This window comes from Calidris pugnax, unplaced genomic scaffold (genome assembly GCF_001431845.1).
Source record: "Calidris pugnax isolate Ruff unplaced genomic scaffold, ASM143184v1 scaffold61, whole genome shotgun sequence".
In the NCBI taxonomy this organism is placed as follows: Eukaryota; Metazoa; Chordata; class Aves; order Charadriiformes; family Scolopacidae; genus Calidris; species Calidris pugnax.
This window is the reverse complement of record NW_015090945.1, coordinates 2,726,260-2,742,484: the sequence shown is the minus strand read 5'-3', so window position 1 is coordinate 2,742,484 and position 16,225 is coordinate 2,726,260. Positions and strand designations below refer to the sequence as shown.

At 43.9% G+C, this 16,225-nt stretch overlaps 1 protein-coding gene across 1 annotated transcript in view; it reads right to left on the bottom strand.

Annotated features, from left to right (window-relative positions):
- The window catches only part of ZFHX4 (zinc finger homeobox 4), a 157,927-nt gene that overhangs the window by 138,596 nt on the left and 3,106 nt on the right, over positions 1 to 16,225 (bottom strand). The window contains exon 2 of the mRNA XM_014951924.1: positions 14,298 to 14,800. Coding sequence (XP_014807410.1) covers positions 14,298 to 14,800 — 503 coding nt within the window. The remainder of the gene's footprint in view (positions 1 to 14,297; positions 14,801 to 16,225) is intronic.

The following is a 16,225-nucleotide window of genomic DNA, read 5'->3' as shown; positions in this document are numbered from 1 at the left end:
AGTTCCTCCTCATGTTTACATGGAACTTCCTCTGCTGACACCCACCCTTTCAGTATTTATAGGTGTTGATCAGATCCCCCCTCAGCCTTCTCTTCTCCAGACTAAACAGACCCAAGTCCCTCAGCCTTTCCTCATCAGAGAGATGCTCTGGGCCCTTCATCATCTTTGTAGCCCTAAAGAAGGAAGCTGGATGCCTCCTTCCTTTGCTCCCATAGTATTAGGGGGAAATGAATTCTTCCATTGGATAATTCAGAGCTGGAGTTTTCCCCTCTCAGCTGTCTGAGCAGGAGGTGACCTAACCACTTAGTGTAGGCACTGAACACAGAGGCAAAAAAGTCATGGATTAGAAGCTGACGGAGACAGAAAGCAAGCTGGGGGAACTAACAGGCCATTTAACAGGACAAAAGTTACCTCTGGGCCTTTTAACATCAAACTAGGACCGATCTTGCAGGAGGTGTAAAAGATTTCGTGCCAGTCAAGACGAGCCAGAGAACCGTCAGGAACACCAAAGAGGTTTAAAGGTACCTGAGCACGCAGCTGAAATTCAGTATTGACAAATGAATCCAAGAAAATGCAGATTAGAAGGAATAATTTGAACCAATTGAACATGTTACTGGTGTCTTAAGTTAAATGTAACTGCTCCAGAAGACTTGGGCGTCAGTAGGAATGAGGGCATGTGAAGAGGCATGCGAAGAAAGGCAACAGATTTCCAGCACAGAACGCAAGAGGATTTGTTTAAAGCAGGTTATATTTTTGGATGCTCCAGGCATGGGACAGTAAGATCATGCAGTTCCTCTGAGAACAGCGTGTTCAGTTCTGAAATATCTGTGTATCTCAAGAAAAACTTAGCAAGAGTGGAAGGAGTGCAGAGATCAGTGATGGGATTAGCAGAACTGTGGAAAAACTTCCACTAAAAGCAACACTGAACAGATTGAAATTCTTTGGTGTATGAACAGTGTAAGTAAAAGACAGACATGATAGAAAGATCATAAAATAATCATAAGGATAATGATGAAGATATAAAGATTACATAGAAGGATCATAAAGCGAGTAAGAACACGTGATCTTGTTCTCTTACCAGACGAATAAAAAACAAAACTTAGTAACTTAAATGAATGACATAAATTTTTGAAAGCTGAAAAATGATCTTTATATGCAGGTTAAATTAACCTGTGGAACTCCTTCCCACTGCATGTGGTTGAGCCAAGAGTTCAGTTTATAAACTGATTTGATGTTTGTGTACATATAAGATCACCCAAAGACCATCTTTTGGGGGAGAAACAAAGATACTTGAACTCATATGATGTTAATTCATTGTTCTTTAAGTACAGGGGACATACAAGAAGAAAAAGGATTTTCCTGTATGAGCAATATTATTCCATATTTGCCCATGAAAGATTTTTTTTGCTCTGCTCTGAGAAGCAATTGTTGTTAGCCAGTCTGGAGCACAGAGATTAGATAAGGGGGACTAATGGTTTAATTTGCTGTGATAGGACAATGATTGCATACTTGGCCTATTTATGTGTTGCTGCTTCTAAAACAGCGTTTTCTTCTGTTGGAGGCAGCCATGGCGAGAGATGTACTCCACTAACTTTATTTGCAATTTTCACTGGGACAGGCCCAGGGTTATGTGGCTCAAAAACAGCTCCAAAGAAGAAAGAAATATTCTTTACACCCAGACCAAATCCTGATAATTTCAGCCCTGAGAAGTGTCTATAAGAAAATTATGAGTGACTGGAAGAAGGAAATCAGAAGAGAAATGAAAATGCAACCTTTAAGCTCGGCAGACACTAGCAGATGGAGAGGTGTGTGGAGTGTCACACAGGTGACGGTGGCAGCCTGGGGAATGGGTGGACACACATGGTTTTAAATCCTGTTTATGCTCTTGGGAAGTGCACGCTTTTAGATGCACACACACCTGCCTTTTTGCTTCCCTCTGCTAGAAACCCAGTCTCCAACAGCTGTGACCTCCTCCCTACCACTGCTCTTGGACAATATCTGTCTCTCCAAGTTCTCCCAAGCACAGACAACTTCAGGCTCCATCTCTAACCCCTCCCTTCCAGCAACAGACATTCTGCTAAGCGTGTCTGCAGGTAAATACAGGAGGACAGAAAGACAGAGAGATATTTCTTCACATATGTGAAAAAATTAAGCGGTATGCTTAATTACCTTTCTGTAAGGTCCATTTAGACTGCCAAACACACTGGGGGCAAACCTCTGCTCTCTTACAGACACATTTTCCCTTTCCCCAAGGCCATGCTCTGTTTCCTAGTCCAGACAGTATCGAGCCTACTTTCTAAATCTATTAGGACAAACAACTACTAGAAGTAAAGGAGAGTTGCTGTTGCAAACACGTGAAGCACAAAGCCTTTGTATCTGCAGAGCACAGAAGCTGCATGAACTGGGATATGGGCTCCAACTCTGTAAGGTGAGATTTCAGAGCTCTCCTTTTATCGATTACCAGCTCAACTCTCTTCCTCGCCATAAAAAATATTACACACACAGCTCTTCAAAACCAGCAGAGCTCTTGCCCTTTGTATGCCTCAAAATGCTTTAGGTAAACCTGTTTGCTACTTTTGAGGCCACAGTATTTGAGCTGTACAGGGGAGAACTCATGAAAGAAAAGAAACACCCCAGAAAGACTTCTCAATCCAAGTCCTACATGTAATATGTTGAGTCAGAGATGTTCCCACAAAACTCTTCCTTTTGTTTTTCCAAGAAATTAAAACAAACAAACAAACAAAACCACTCAAAGAAGCTGCAAAGTGTCTAACTGAGAAAAGATTTGCTCTTTCTCAAAAATACCCATCAGGAGTCCCAATGACTAGTTCCAAAGATTTTCACCCCTTGAGTTCTATAAGTCAAAGCAATTCAAGCATCATGAAGGTACTGGTGAAGCCTGGCATGCCACAAGAAACACCAGTGGATGTAGGAACGGGGAGACAGAGCACACTGACAGAGTATCCAATTCAGCATTGCCTACAAGACCATCTTAGCAAGTCAAAAACTGACAGAGGACGTCCACAACTTGAGTCCACCACCTATTTCCGAGATGCATCTGTGATAACGTTAGCCCCAGGAGCCAATGCAGTAGTGCTTTCCAACCTGCCCAATGAGTCTAGGACAGAAATTTAGGAAAATTAGTCTTAAATTACTTTTTTGTGGCCTGTGATCTTTGTCATCTGAGAGCTGACTTCTGATATATCTCAGCAGGGTCCTGACTTCCTCCTGGGTCAAATATTTTGAGTCACAGAAGTTTCTGGACAAATAAGGACATAAGGTTTTTCAAAAGCACTTGGAGTTTGGCCTCGTTTTTTCCACCAGCTTCATTCTTCCTAATTTCCAGTCATTCATTAGCTGCACACATATCTGCAAATGCCAAAGGGTGTTTCCAAAATAGTAACATCTAGATACTAAAAGCTGTCTCATTTCAGTAGTAAAGCAAGGCTTTTTCCATGCTCTCATCACTTGCAGACACAAAGAGCAAGAATACAAAGACCCTGCTTAGACTTTGTTTCATTGTTAGAGCTGTAAAAATATCAAGCTTCTGGTCATTCACAAAGTGTTTATTCAATTAGAAAACTCTAGTATTTTTGCCTCCATCTGTTTCTCAGAGAGAGAGTTTTTGTCTGGGTCACACAGAAAATAGGAACATTGTTGTTTGAACGGAATGAAGCTGCACCGGGGGAAGTTCAGAGTGGCCATTAGGAAAAGGTTCTTCAGGGAGAGGGTGGTCGGTCACTGGAACAGGCTCCTTGGGGAAGCCATCAGGGCACCAAGACTGTCAGAGTTCAAGGACTGTCTGGGCAATGGTCTTAGTCATATGGGTTAGGTAGTTTTAGGTAGTCCTGCAAGAAGCAGGGGGTTGGACTTGATGATCCTTATGGGTCCCTTCCAACTCTAGATATTCTGATTGTGAATGAGAATAAGTGCCCTTCCTTCTGCCATTAGAAACCAGAGTTCTGAATTCAGCATATGGATAACATCAGCCATACCTGGTGTGATCCTTCAGCCAGTGGCAACTTTCCAGGATTCCCCACGGAAAACATCTTCCTTCTTAACAAAGCAGTTTGGAGACAACTGACCTCTCCCGCTCTCCCAGCCATAGGCCCAACCACAAGTTTAGGATGTCAGTGGAGAAATTCCATACATGTCAAACAACTTCCTAACGAGATGATACAGCCCATTGGAAGTGACTGCCAAAGAAGAGTTTCTACTGTAGGCCTTTGCTTTGAACAGGGTCATGACAACAGGATTGATGTTGAACTTTCTCTGAGTAAGGGCAACCTACTCTTCTATCAAAAATTCGGGCACAAAATATCCCTGAACAGAAGATTCTGTGCTGCCTTTATGGGTGAAGGTGGCTCCATGGTTCTCTCCAGAAGCAGAGCAAGGAAACACCATACAACGTTCTCGGGAGAGTTTACAAGGGAGAACATGGATTACAAACAACCACTCCTCTTTGGGCAGACTCCTGAACACTGTCCCTATATGCTCACTTGCCTGCATACAATCCAGCAATAAACCAGTAGTTACACAGTTGTGTATTTTAGACACATGCATCACGTTAACAGCATGGTTTGATTAACAGTTTAGGATAACGGCTTTACATGGAAAAAAAATGACATTTGTTGGGAGGCAACTCATGTGGTCAAATATCCACTCTTGGAATAAGATTAATGCGTTACCATTCACGGCTCCCATTAGCAATACGTCGCTTCCTATTCGTGCATATAAGCAAGGAGCATTGCTCATACTCTTCCTATATGACAAAACCATTATTTTTTTTTTCTGGTTTTGTCACTGCTACTGCAGTGGGATGCCCCAGGCATGGGAATCTGCACTCTTCATCATTCAAGGACTACCTTTGCTCAATTTTTGTTTCCTTCAGTGCCCCCTGCCTTTAAAAGCTAAAGATTATCTTAATGCCTTCCCTCCCACGGGGAGAGTCACACACAGAGTTTCCCCCGAGGCTGCTCTGTCTGTGTGTCTGCTGCACAACGGTGGGGCTGGCAACTTCTGCCACAGACCAAGGGGGTCACGTCCATGACGTCCTCCTGCACGGTCCTGGGGTTCTGAGCAAAGCTTTGCCTTCTTTACACATCAGCACGAGGAGCTACCATCATCATTCTGCGCTACCTGCCTGTATTACCTGCACCAGCCCAACAGACAGATCTCCAGCATCAAAAAATACTACAAGCTACCACTTGGCATTTACATTTTATTACCATAAAAACCCTACCCATATTTACCCACAGCACAGGAAGGACATGGAGCTGTTGGAGCAGGGCCAGAGGAGGCCACGGAGATGCTGCAAGGGCTGGAGCCCCTCTGCTGTGAGGACAGGCTGAGAGAGTTGGGGGGGTTCAGCCTGGAGAAGAGAAGGCTCCGGGGAGACCTTAGAGCCCCTTCCAGTCCCTCAAGGAGCTCCAGGAGAGATGGGGAGGGACTCTGGATCAGGGAGGGGAGCCACAGGACAAGGGATAATGGTTTTAAAATGAAAGAGTGGGCATTTAGATTAGATCTTAGGAAGAAATTCTTTCCTGTGAGGGTGGTGAGAGCCTGGCCCAGGTTGCCCAGAGAAGCTGTGGCTGCCCCATCCCTGGAGGGGTTCAAGGCCAGGCTGGATGGGGCTTGGAGTAACCTGGTCTGGTGGGAGGTGTCCCTGCCCAGGGCAGGGGGTGGGACTGGATGGTCTTTAAAGATCCCTTCCAACCCAAACCATTCTATGATTCTAATGTAATTACTATCAATTTCCTGTTGTACTGTGTTGTATTTTGCCCACAAACACACATGTGGAAGTTTATCCCATAAAATACGTCTCCCGCGTTGTGCCCGATTCTTGCTAAAACCAACAGAATTGGTGTTACTCATCCAATTCACACCAGCCTCTTCTCTATCCCTCCCTACAAAATCTGACTGAGCATTGCTCCAGAAGCACCCCAAAAGAGGAAAAAAATAAATGCAGAAAATTATTTTGTCTGTTTAGCAGGACAGACACATATAGAGCCAACATAGTCTCAAGATCTGTGTTTGAAACAGCTCAAAACTCTGCCCTGTACGTACGAGGTCCCTGAGGTTTTATTCCCATCAACCTTCCTATAATTTCCCAGTTCTGGCACTTTGGATGGACTGACAAATGCACAGACCAAGGGAAAGTTTCTCCTAAATCACTGAGCAGAAGCTGAAGTACACATCTGCATGTCAAAATACAACTTTCCTGTCATTTCTCAGTCTTGTTTTTTGGTTTTGTTTTATTTTTTTTTTTAGCATTCATTCTTAAATGCATGGAAGAGATGGAGAAAAATCCCACCTGGGAGTCTGGTAAACTGTAATTACAATTTTAGAGAAGACACCTGTAGCGAGTTGCGTAATATCAGCTAAAATCTCCTAAGGGTAACAAAAAAAACCCCCTGTGTTACGAGGCTGGGAGGGAGTGGCTGCTAAATCCATCCCTGCCATCTATTTATGCACATCTACACATGCACTCACACCGACACAACACTCGTGCACACACTACACACTGCACCTCCACTTTGAACCCTGGTCAGAAATAATGACATATTTCTAATGTCAGTAGGAAAGGACTCCAGGTACAAAGCCCAGCTGTTACACAGCCATTTTGTGCGCTGAATAAATGAGGCTGATCCTTTTTTTTCTCTCTCCTCCTTTTTCTTTTGCTCTCCTCCCTGCTCCCCGAGGAGCGCCAGGGCTGAGCATGGCAGGTCCTGCCCCGACCGTGCTGCACAGCCCCCTGCCACAGAGCATCCTCACACATCCCAGCACCCAGGCCGGGATCCCACGCAGCATTTCGAGGGAAAAACATGGGGATTCTCTCAACCATGATGTGAGAGTGCCTTTCTGCCGGGGCAGAGCGCCAGAAGCCCAACACAACCCCTGCTGTTTGTTACAGGGACCATTTTGCGGGGCTACCTGAGAGCCAGGCAGCACCTGAACATCCCATTAAATATACATGACATAGAATGTGAAAAATTATCTCCCTACTATTACATTTTAAATTTAAAATAAAAAGAAGAGGTTTGAAATTACTGTTCTGCTCATCTTTTTAAATAAATGCACTTGTCTCTGCTGTGTAAGTATATGCAGCAGGCATAGATGCTCTGTGTAGCTATGTACAGCTGGCTACACAATGCTTCTTTGAACACTGGTGTCTCTTAATACATGTAAGCACAGCAGCACAGTCTGAATTACAGTAACTGAAACTCACAGTGGAAATTAAATTCCATAAAACATTTAAAACCTTAAATGAACATAAACCTGAAAGTACTATAAAAATTGAAATATCCTCTATCGTGAGGTTGATGTTTAGCAACAAATGAGAGTAACTTCTGTTTATCACTACGTGAAAAAAGCTTTCTTTACCCAAACAAACAACAAGAATAAGATTAAGCAAAGCATGTTTTGGCTCCTCTGATGTGCAGACATATTCCAATTTCCTTTCCACAATGATTTTTATGCAAATCAATGCTGCACAATCTCCTGACCTCTTTTACCATCATACTGGGACAATGACAGTTCAATAATTGGACTGGCACATATCTAGGATATTTGATTTTAAATTAAAAAGTTAGCGCAGGACAATTGAAATGAAAAGACTGTGACTTTCTGTTAATTCCAGGCTGATGGAGTATCAACATTTCACGCCAAACAGAGTAAAGCAAACACAGTGGTTGGGGCCGTGGGTCCCCCCGTCCCCGTACGCACACACTGCACCCCCCCACCTCCGTTGTTAATTCCTAACAACGACGCTTTCATCCAGAACAAGGATAATGAGAAAAGCCCAAGCAGTGCTCCTCGGGGAACTCTTAGGCTAAAAGTTACCTAAGGACTAAATCCCACTTGTGCCTCCCGCGCGGGATGGAGATGAGCAGAGCATCCAACGCCCCGGCCTGATTTAAAATCCAAATACCCAAACAGCATTAGGGAATCCAGACAGGCTATTCTGCTTGGCTGACGACAGATGCAGGAATAAAAAAAAATTTAAAAAAAAAAAAAAAAAAAAGCAAAAAGCTGGTCTAATTAAGGTTTTGACTCTGAAGCAGCAGAGGAGTGGACACCTCGCTTCGGGAAAGCATTGCCTGACCCCAGCTGAAGGGCAGGGGCTGCAGGGTGTCTGCAGCTCCCGCCGAGGATGCTGCCAGGACCAAGCAGCTGAGCGTGAACATTCCTGGCCCTACGTGACCCAGGGACGGACCATAAATCCATCCTATAAAATATAGCAAAGGCCCCGTTTGTTCTTCCACTCTTTCAATACGCGATGTTATACATTTTGTGATTATCTCATTTTATTGGGCTCTTTAGAAAGCTGTTTATGATCATTTGTGGACAAAACAAAGGCTCATTGTAAACTCTTTTTTTAAATAAGTTGGAAGGTCAATATGAAACAAAGGGCACCACTTTGGGGACTGCTACACGCAGGCTACGCTCGTGTGTGTAATACTACAATGCGTTTCAGCACAGGGGTAGAGTCCCAGCTAATTACAAAGCTAACATATAATAGTACTGCATTAGCAGCCCAAGAAATTCCTATTGAATTGCACACATCTGAAAACAGAAAGACGTGCTTGTGCTGAAACTTAATTATCTTGGCAAAAACTGTGAGGGCCAGACTCTCCGAAGATGTAAACACAAAGCTCTGCCTTACGCTCCTGCGGATCTAATGCTTTGTTTATTCAGATAACCCCCATCAGATAAAACTGACCGTTTGGATTGACTAATTTGCCCTATTATTTATGGTGTCTCCAGCTAAGGAACACAATCACTGCTCGGTGTGTGAGGAGGAAGGAGCACAGAGCGCCTCTACACATCCAGGGCTTGGGAGAGACAATCGGTGGGCTCTCTCAGGTTAAAGATGTTCATGCTGCTGCATTCCACCCCAGGAGGAGAAGACAAGCCTTTTTTTTAAGGACAGTTCTGCCTGAAGTGCTTTTTTATGGGTTCAAAGTAAAATATTAGGGTTAAAAAAAAAAAAAATGAATACAGCTTTGTTTGTTTCTTCAGTCCTGGTTAGCAATAGACATAAGGGTATTCTGTTTTGGAGCCCATATGGAAAGATCATCAACACTTTCTGCTTCTGGGTCCTTTGCCAAAATACCATATCCCACATGCCTTTTACCTTAAAACATAAAAGAAAAGGTGTTGTTCTGGTCAAATAAAGAAATAATTTTTACTAGCATACGTCTAATGTTAAAGCTGCCTAAATCCTGCCAAAGACATTAAAACACCATCTGCAAAACAGATTTTCATTAAATTGATCAGTTTAAAGTTAAGCAGCAAGGCAGATGATGCTTTTGAGCTAACCTTTCACCTTTAACCTTCTCAAACTGAAATCAGGTCACTCCTTTTGGGTAATATCTTTGCTGCTCGGGAACACAAGAGCTAAAGTGATCTATCCAAATTGAACTGACAATCAGAGCATTAATAGTGTTAGCGATCGATATTTTGTCAATAAAGGGAAAACCAGGGTAGTTTTCACACAGCTGAGTATTAGCCTGCTAACTGCTGCCTGTCACTCTCCCTCAGCTCCGAAATACCTGCACACACGGCACAAACTGCACTAAATACCCACTATAAAAGTAATGGATATTCAAGCTGTCGTCGGCTAATTGAATCATAGTTTTGGATAGACAAACTTCTAATATTTATTTGTGATTAGGAACTGATCATGTCACTCATGATTGGTTGAACTGCCTTTCAGCCACCCCGGCTTTCTTTGCAGAAAGGGCCACCCTGTATTTATTTATTTATTAGAAGTATTTGGAAACTATTTTATGAGCGCAGGACACGATGTTTGTGGTCCCCTGAACCCGAAGTTATTTGACTAAGCTACAAAATGGCCACCTTACGAGCCATTCCAGATAGATGTATTTTCTATCCACCGAGACCGATTCTTGTCCTGCCTGAGCCTCCCAAATCCCCAGAAGTCGGACACCTCCTCCTGCAGAATGGGAATGTGCTCTGTGGCCATAGAGGCTTTCTCTCTTTACAGAACCACAGAATGATACGGGGTTGGAAGGGAAGGGACCTCTGGAGATCATCCAGTCCACCCCCTGCCAGAGCAGGGTCACCCAGAGCAGGTCCCACAGGAACGTGTCCAGGGGGGTTTGAATGTCTCCAGAGAAGGAGACTCCACCACCTCTCTGGGCAGCCTCTGCCAGGGCTCTGCCACCCTCACAGGAAACAAGTTCCTCCTCATGTTTAGGTGGAACTTCCTCTGTTCCAGTTTGTGCCTGTTCCCTCTTGTCCTGTCCCTGGGCACCACTGAAAAAAGCCTGGCCCCATCCTCCTGACACCCACCCTTTCAGTATTTATAGGTGTTGATCAGATCTCCCCTCAGTCTTCTCTTCTCCAGACTAAACAGCCCCAAGTCCCTCAGCCTCTCCTCATCAGAGAGATGCTCCAGGCCCCTCATCATCTCAGTAGCCCTCTGCTGTACCCTCTCCACCAGTTCCCTGTCATTCTGGAACTGGGGAGCCCAGAACTGGTCCCAGTGCTCCAGATGGGGCCTCCCAGGGCAGAGCAGAGGGGCAGGATGACCTCCCTCCACCTGCTGGTCACACTCTTCTTGATGCCCCCCAGGAGACCACTGGCCTTCTTGGCCACAAGGGCACATTGCTGGCTCGTGGTTATCCTGTTGTCCACAACATTGACTTTTTTGATGACCATTTACTTGTGGAGTCACCAAACATTTCCTGACGGAAGCTGCACAGGACTCACAACTGTCCTCTGGTTTCATTTGCCAGTATCGAGCCCCGCAATTCCAAAGGTGAGTCTTTGGGAAACTCATTTAGGCCAAGCTGGGTTCACTCAGGGTAAGGCCATCTTTGTCCTGGTTCCCAGCAGCCGCATTACCAGCGCTGAATTCCTCCTTCTCTAAGGAGCAATCAGGCCATTTCTTTTTTAAATACCTTAGAAAACAGCTAAAGGTTTCACTTTGCCACATTTAGAATCCAACTCTAAAAGTGACATTTCAGTACGGCCTAAAATTATACAGCTTCAGAAGAGAAGCTCTGATGTTCACCGTCGCTTTAAAAGCTACGGTTATGAAAAGACATCCTTTTATTCCATCCATAGTTAAGCACAGGGAGAGAAATCAAGCTGTTACGGCAACATTTATAAAAAGAAAATTCACAAAACAATAACATTTAAATAAATATAAGTGACTAAAGGAAAAACTTTGAGGTACTTGACAAACCAAAGGAACAAAGTCACAGATTCTTTTGCTGTGCTTTCAGATGGTTTTAGTATTAAAGTTTTTATTGCCAAACTATATTCACAGCACCTTAATTTTAAAAGAGTTAGAGGAGCTGCTTGAATATAAACACAATTCATGAATATTCGATATCGCTCCCAAGGCATATATCTATTATTCATACAAATTAATGTTCTTTTTTTCCTTAGGTGCTCTAAAAGTTTGTCTGATGTATCAAGAGAAAAAAAAGTTTACAACTCTCTTGGTGTCAACAGCTTCACCAAGACCTGACAAAACTATCAAGTCTGCTAGCAGATAACTTTACAGACTTTCAAAATCTCATTTATTTCCACCTTGAGGCCTGAATGTACACCCACAACGAAAATTAAAGTTTTCTGGGTGACATACCGAGGCATTACACTCTGTTATAAAGCACACACATCTGGAACATTTTGGTATTTGGGACACATTGTAGTACTGCCAACCCCAAATCTTAAAAAATAATAATACTAATACCCCAATTGATGTTTTAAATAAGTCCTGTCCTCTCCTTCAAATTAGCCTCAAAATGAGATTATATAAAAATAGTGTGTGCATGTGTACATGCGCTCTGCTTTCTGGGAGTTGGTTAAGCCTAGTGGGCTTCATGTTTCCAAGCTTCTCTAAGAAGTCATGAGGGACAGAAACTTTTTTAAAAAGCTGAGATTCTCACTAAGAATCCTAGGGACAAGCCTTTGAAAATACACGTATCAGCAGACTTGTAGCTCCTGGTTACCAACAGTACATTTCCACTTGTCCTTCTGTGCACACGAAGCTTTGAGGGTGCCTAAGAGCTCGTGCATTGGAGAAGGACTGGGATGTCTTTCACCCAAACTGATGCAGAGACTGAATTCAAAAGGTCAGCGATGGCCATTTGCCATGTCTGACAGCTACGGGCGCTACTGAATTGCTCCACCCAACAAACTAGGAGCTGGCAAAGCAGCAGGGTCAGCGGCAGGACATTTTTAGTGATCACAGGATCATAAAATTGCCTGGGCTGGAAGGGACCTTTCGGATCATCAAGTCCAACCGTCAACCCAACACTGACAAAAACCATCACTAAACCATGTCTTTAAGCACTATGTCTGCCCCGTTTTTAAATACCTCCAGGGATGGTGGTGAGGGCTAAGAGCTGGGACTCACTCCCTTCATATGCTAAATCAAATATTTGTAGGGTGTGCTGAAAACCCAGATGCATTTGACGAAGGGTTCTCTAGAGGTTGGGCTGAGTGAAGAGACAGCGCTGTTTTGAGTAGATAGTTTGTACCTTGCAACTCCACAGCTACGCCTATAGCTTTATTTAAAAAATAAGCAACTGGCATCTTTTTTTTCAACAGTCTCCAAAGCTTTTGCAGTGGAGTCATCCGAGAGAAGCTCTCTGCCTTCCCATCACCCATTCTGGGACACGGTTTGCAGCAGCATCTCTGAACAGCGGTGTTCTAAAACAGACCCTTGAAATAACCCAAGGTAACGCTTCAAAAAAGAGATGGGGAGAAACTAGGTTTAACCTGGATCATTTAAAAACCCTGACTCGGAGCGTGGCTCCGCAATCAGCCTCACTGGAGGGAGCAAGGAACCACGTCGTGGATGATGGGGAGTGGGAACCTCTGAAGGCAGTTTTGCTGCTGAGGCAGGAACTGTCTCACTCTACTCTCCGCTCTTTTGGCACTTTTCAAAATGGGACTTTGCATCTTTTAAAAAAACCAACAACAAACAAGCACAAAACCCTCACCTCCCTAGAGTTAAGGAAAAATGCAATGTAAATAAAATATAAGATTAAATTAGCTGAGCAGCCAGCATGGTGGGACAATATCACAGACCCTGTCTTGTGTCACTGCCATTTTTGTCCAGAACAGATCCACCAAGGTGACAACTATCAGGTTATAAAATTAAAATCCATGTTGCTGCCCGGGCATCCCATGTTAACTTCGAACAACTATTTGAACATGGCTGAACACCAGGAAAACTTTATTTCTTGCTTAAACTAGAGGCCTGCTGGGGCTTTTCCATATTTGTGCCGTGTACACACATTCAACCTGATGAGAAAACCCGCATAGTTGCTGTAATCAGCAGATGACTCCTGATAGTTTAGTTATCACAGATTTCTAGTATAAATCAATAGATAACACTTGCAAAATGGATTTTCTAATCATATTTAGAGCTTGTTACAGTGACTAATGGTTTGCAATATTTCCTGAATTTTTATATCCCCTAGACAAAAGAAGTTTTTAATAAGTTACAAAGTTATTCATCTTGGAAATGAATGTGTTATATTTTGTACTGAACCAAGACAATCAAGCCAATCCAGTAAACACACTGCAGAAAATAAGTTACCCCATAATTAGGGTTTGGAAAAAGTCATGACAAGTTGTGTAATAAATGGTATTCATCACTCCCACATATTCATTATATCCACATAGTTTTTTCCAGTAAAGATAAAAATATAGTTGCCATTCTACTAACATATTTATCTACACCACACCCTTTCATGTTTGTGAAAAATCATTATTGGCTTGGAAAAGAAGGGCAGACAAAAGGATGACAGTGCTCACTTTTGAATATCCTTGGTAATAATGTGGCATCTTGCATGTGCTCACTGAAAATACCTGCGTAAAATAACCTGGCTGTGACAGATTATTGTTGCAAACGGACGCATATGCCAGAAAGGGATCTCCTTCCCTGCACACCATATGGAAAAATCATCATTTTCCACAATCTCTGTCAAGCTTCTGATCAAAATGCAACGGACAAAGTCTGAGAAGATTACGAAAGACATAAAACACCCGTTGTCATTTGTTAAGAGATAACTTTTTTTTTTCAGAAAGAACTTCCACTCCCTCTGTTCACAGTAAGTGCATCCTAAAGGGGCCCTCGGGTGAATCATGATGAACCCTGAGGAGCCTGCATGGGTTTTGCTCGATTATACGCCTGTTTCAGTAAACATTTACCCTGCTGATTAATCAAAGTCTGCCTCGATTAGCACCGAAGCGGTTAATTTCCTCGTTCTACTCGGCGCCGACCGCAATTGCTGCCACTGCCTTCTTACCTTGTACAGCTTCAGGGCCGCCTCGTGCCTGTGGTTGGTGGTGTGTAAGCGCAATTTATCCACGCTGTTGGTGTAGTAGTCACAGGCGTTGCACTTGAGGTGGACGGGGTTGCCGATGGCGATGCACTTCAGCCTCCACTCGTTAGTTTTGCCCCCTTCCTTGATGTGGGCCACCAGCTGGTACTTCTGCATGTGCTTGTCAGTCTTGCAGTGGAGCTGGAAGTTGGCCTTGAGCTGCGTGTTGTAGTTGCAGAGCTTGCACTGGTAGATGTCTCCAATGACAGCCCTCCACTCCTCCTCGGGCAGCGAGCGCTCGCCGCTCACGTGCAGGCTGAGGGCCTCCAGGCTGTCGGAGGTGAACTTGTTGCAGACAGCACACTGGAAGAGCTTCAGCGCCGGGTCGCTGATGTAAGGTGACAGCTCTCCTGCAGTAAGGAGGGACAGGTCATCACCCATTAGCTGACCACTGGCAAGCCGGATTTCGGGCGGCAGCTCATTATTTACTACAGGAGAAGAAGAAGAACAAAAAAAAAAAGGAAAAAAAAAAAAAAAATAAAAAAAAAAAAAAAAAAAAAAAAAAAAAAAAAGGAAAAAAAAAATTAAAAGGGAAAGTAGAGACCGGCAAGCATAGCACACACAAAGGAATCCGTAAAATAAAGCCCTGACAAGGAGTTTGCTTTCTCTAGAGCTTAAACTATAAAAAGCTGTAATAGGATTGAATCAGGATCAATTACAATCATCCCTTTCAACTTCTAAATTCCCTCATCAGATAGCTTTAATTACTCCTACTGGGCATGATGTCATTCTGGAATTTGTATTTTCAAAGGCATGAAAGTTGATCAATAAAATAACAAAACAGCAATGCTTTTGTAACTTAAAAGCCTAGATTAACTTACACAGCACTAATTGTAGTTTTGCTATATCCTTTAAATGACGCTGGAGGTAGGTCAATATATATATATCTACCATATAGCAATTAGGATAAGCATATCTATACTAATTTAGCTACTTTTGGTACCTGATCTCAGCATTCCTAATTTTAAAATACACCGAGCGAACAAGATTGGGACAATTGAGGTACGTCAAAAAAAGGCAACATTAGAACCAAACAAAGTTTGAGAACTCTTTTTAGTAGGAATCTGTACCACCAGGTACTGGACTGACAGTACACGGCTCACACACGAGCATTTGAGTCCAATTTGCCCCCTCTTATACTTGGAATACAGACAATTTGCTAACTATAAAGGGCCATTGTCAGGTAAGAACGAAAAAGATCGCATTCCTGCCTGAAAACATTGACCTATTCAGATAATTAAAAACTGCAGAAAACAGAGCTGCCTTTATCTGTTCTAGTTTGTTAATTTGATAGCACCTCGTTACATAATCAATTAATTTCATTCTCTGCCCACGGACCCTGCAGGCAGGGGTGGAGGAGAGGAAAAGGGGGTTACAAGGGTGGTCAGGGGGCTGGAGCAGGGCACCCCAGGGCAGGTGGAGCTCCTTCACTGCCTTCTGCTTGAACCTGCAATGCTCCTGCCATCCCTGCAGCTATCACCTCGCAAATTACCACCTGGGTCACCCCGGTCCCAGGCACAAATACAGGCTGGGTGGAGAATGGCTGGAGAGCAGCCCTGAGGAGAAGGACTTGGGGGTGTTGGTGGATGAGAAGCTCAACCCGAGCTGTCAACGTGTGCTGGCAGCCCAGAAAGCCACCCCCATCCTGGGCTGCATCCCCAGCAGCGTGGCCAGCAGGGCCAGGGGGGGATTCTGTCCCCCTGCTCCGCTCTGGGAGGACCTCCCCCCAGTGCTGCCTCCAGCTCTGAGGCCACCAACATCAGAAGGACTGTTGGAGTGGGGCCAGAGGAGGCCATGGAGATGCTGGGAGGGCTGGAGCCCCTCTCCTGGGAGGACAGGCTTGAGAGAGTTGG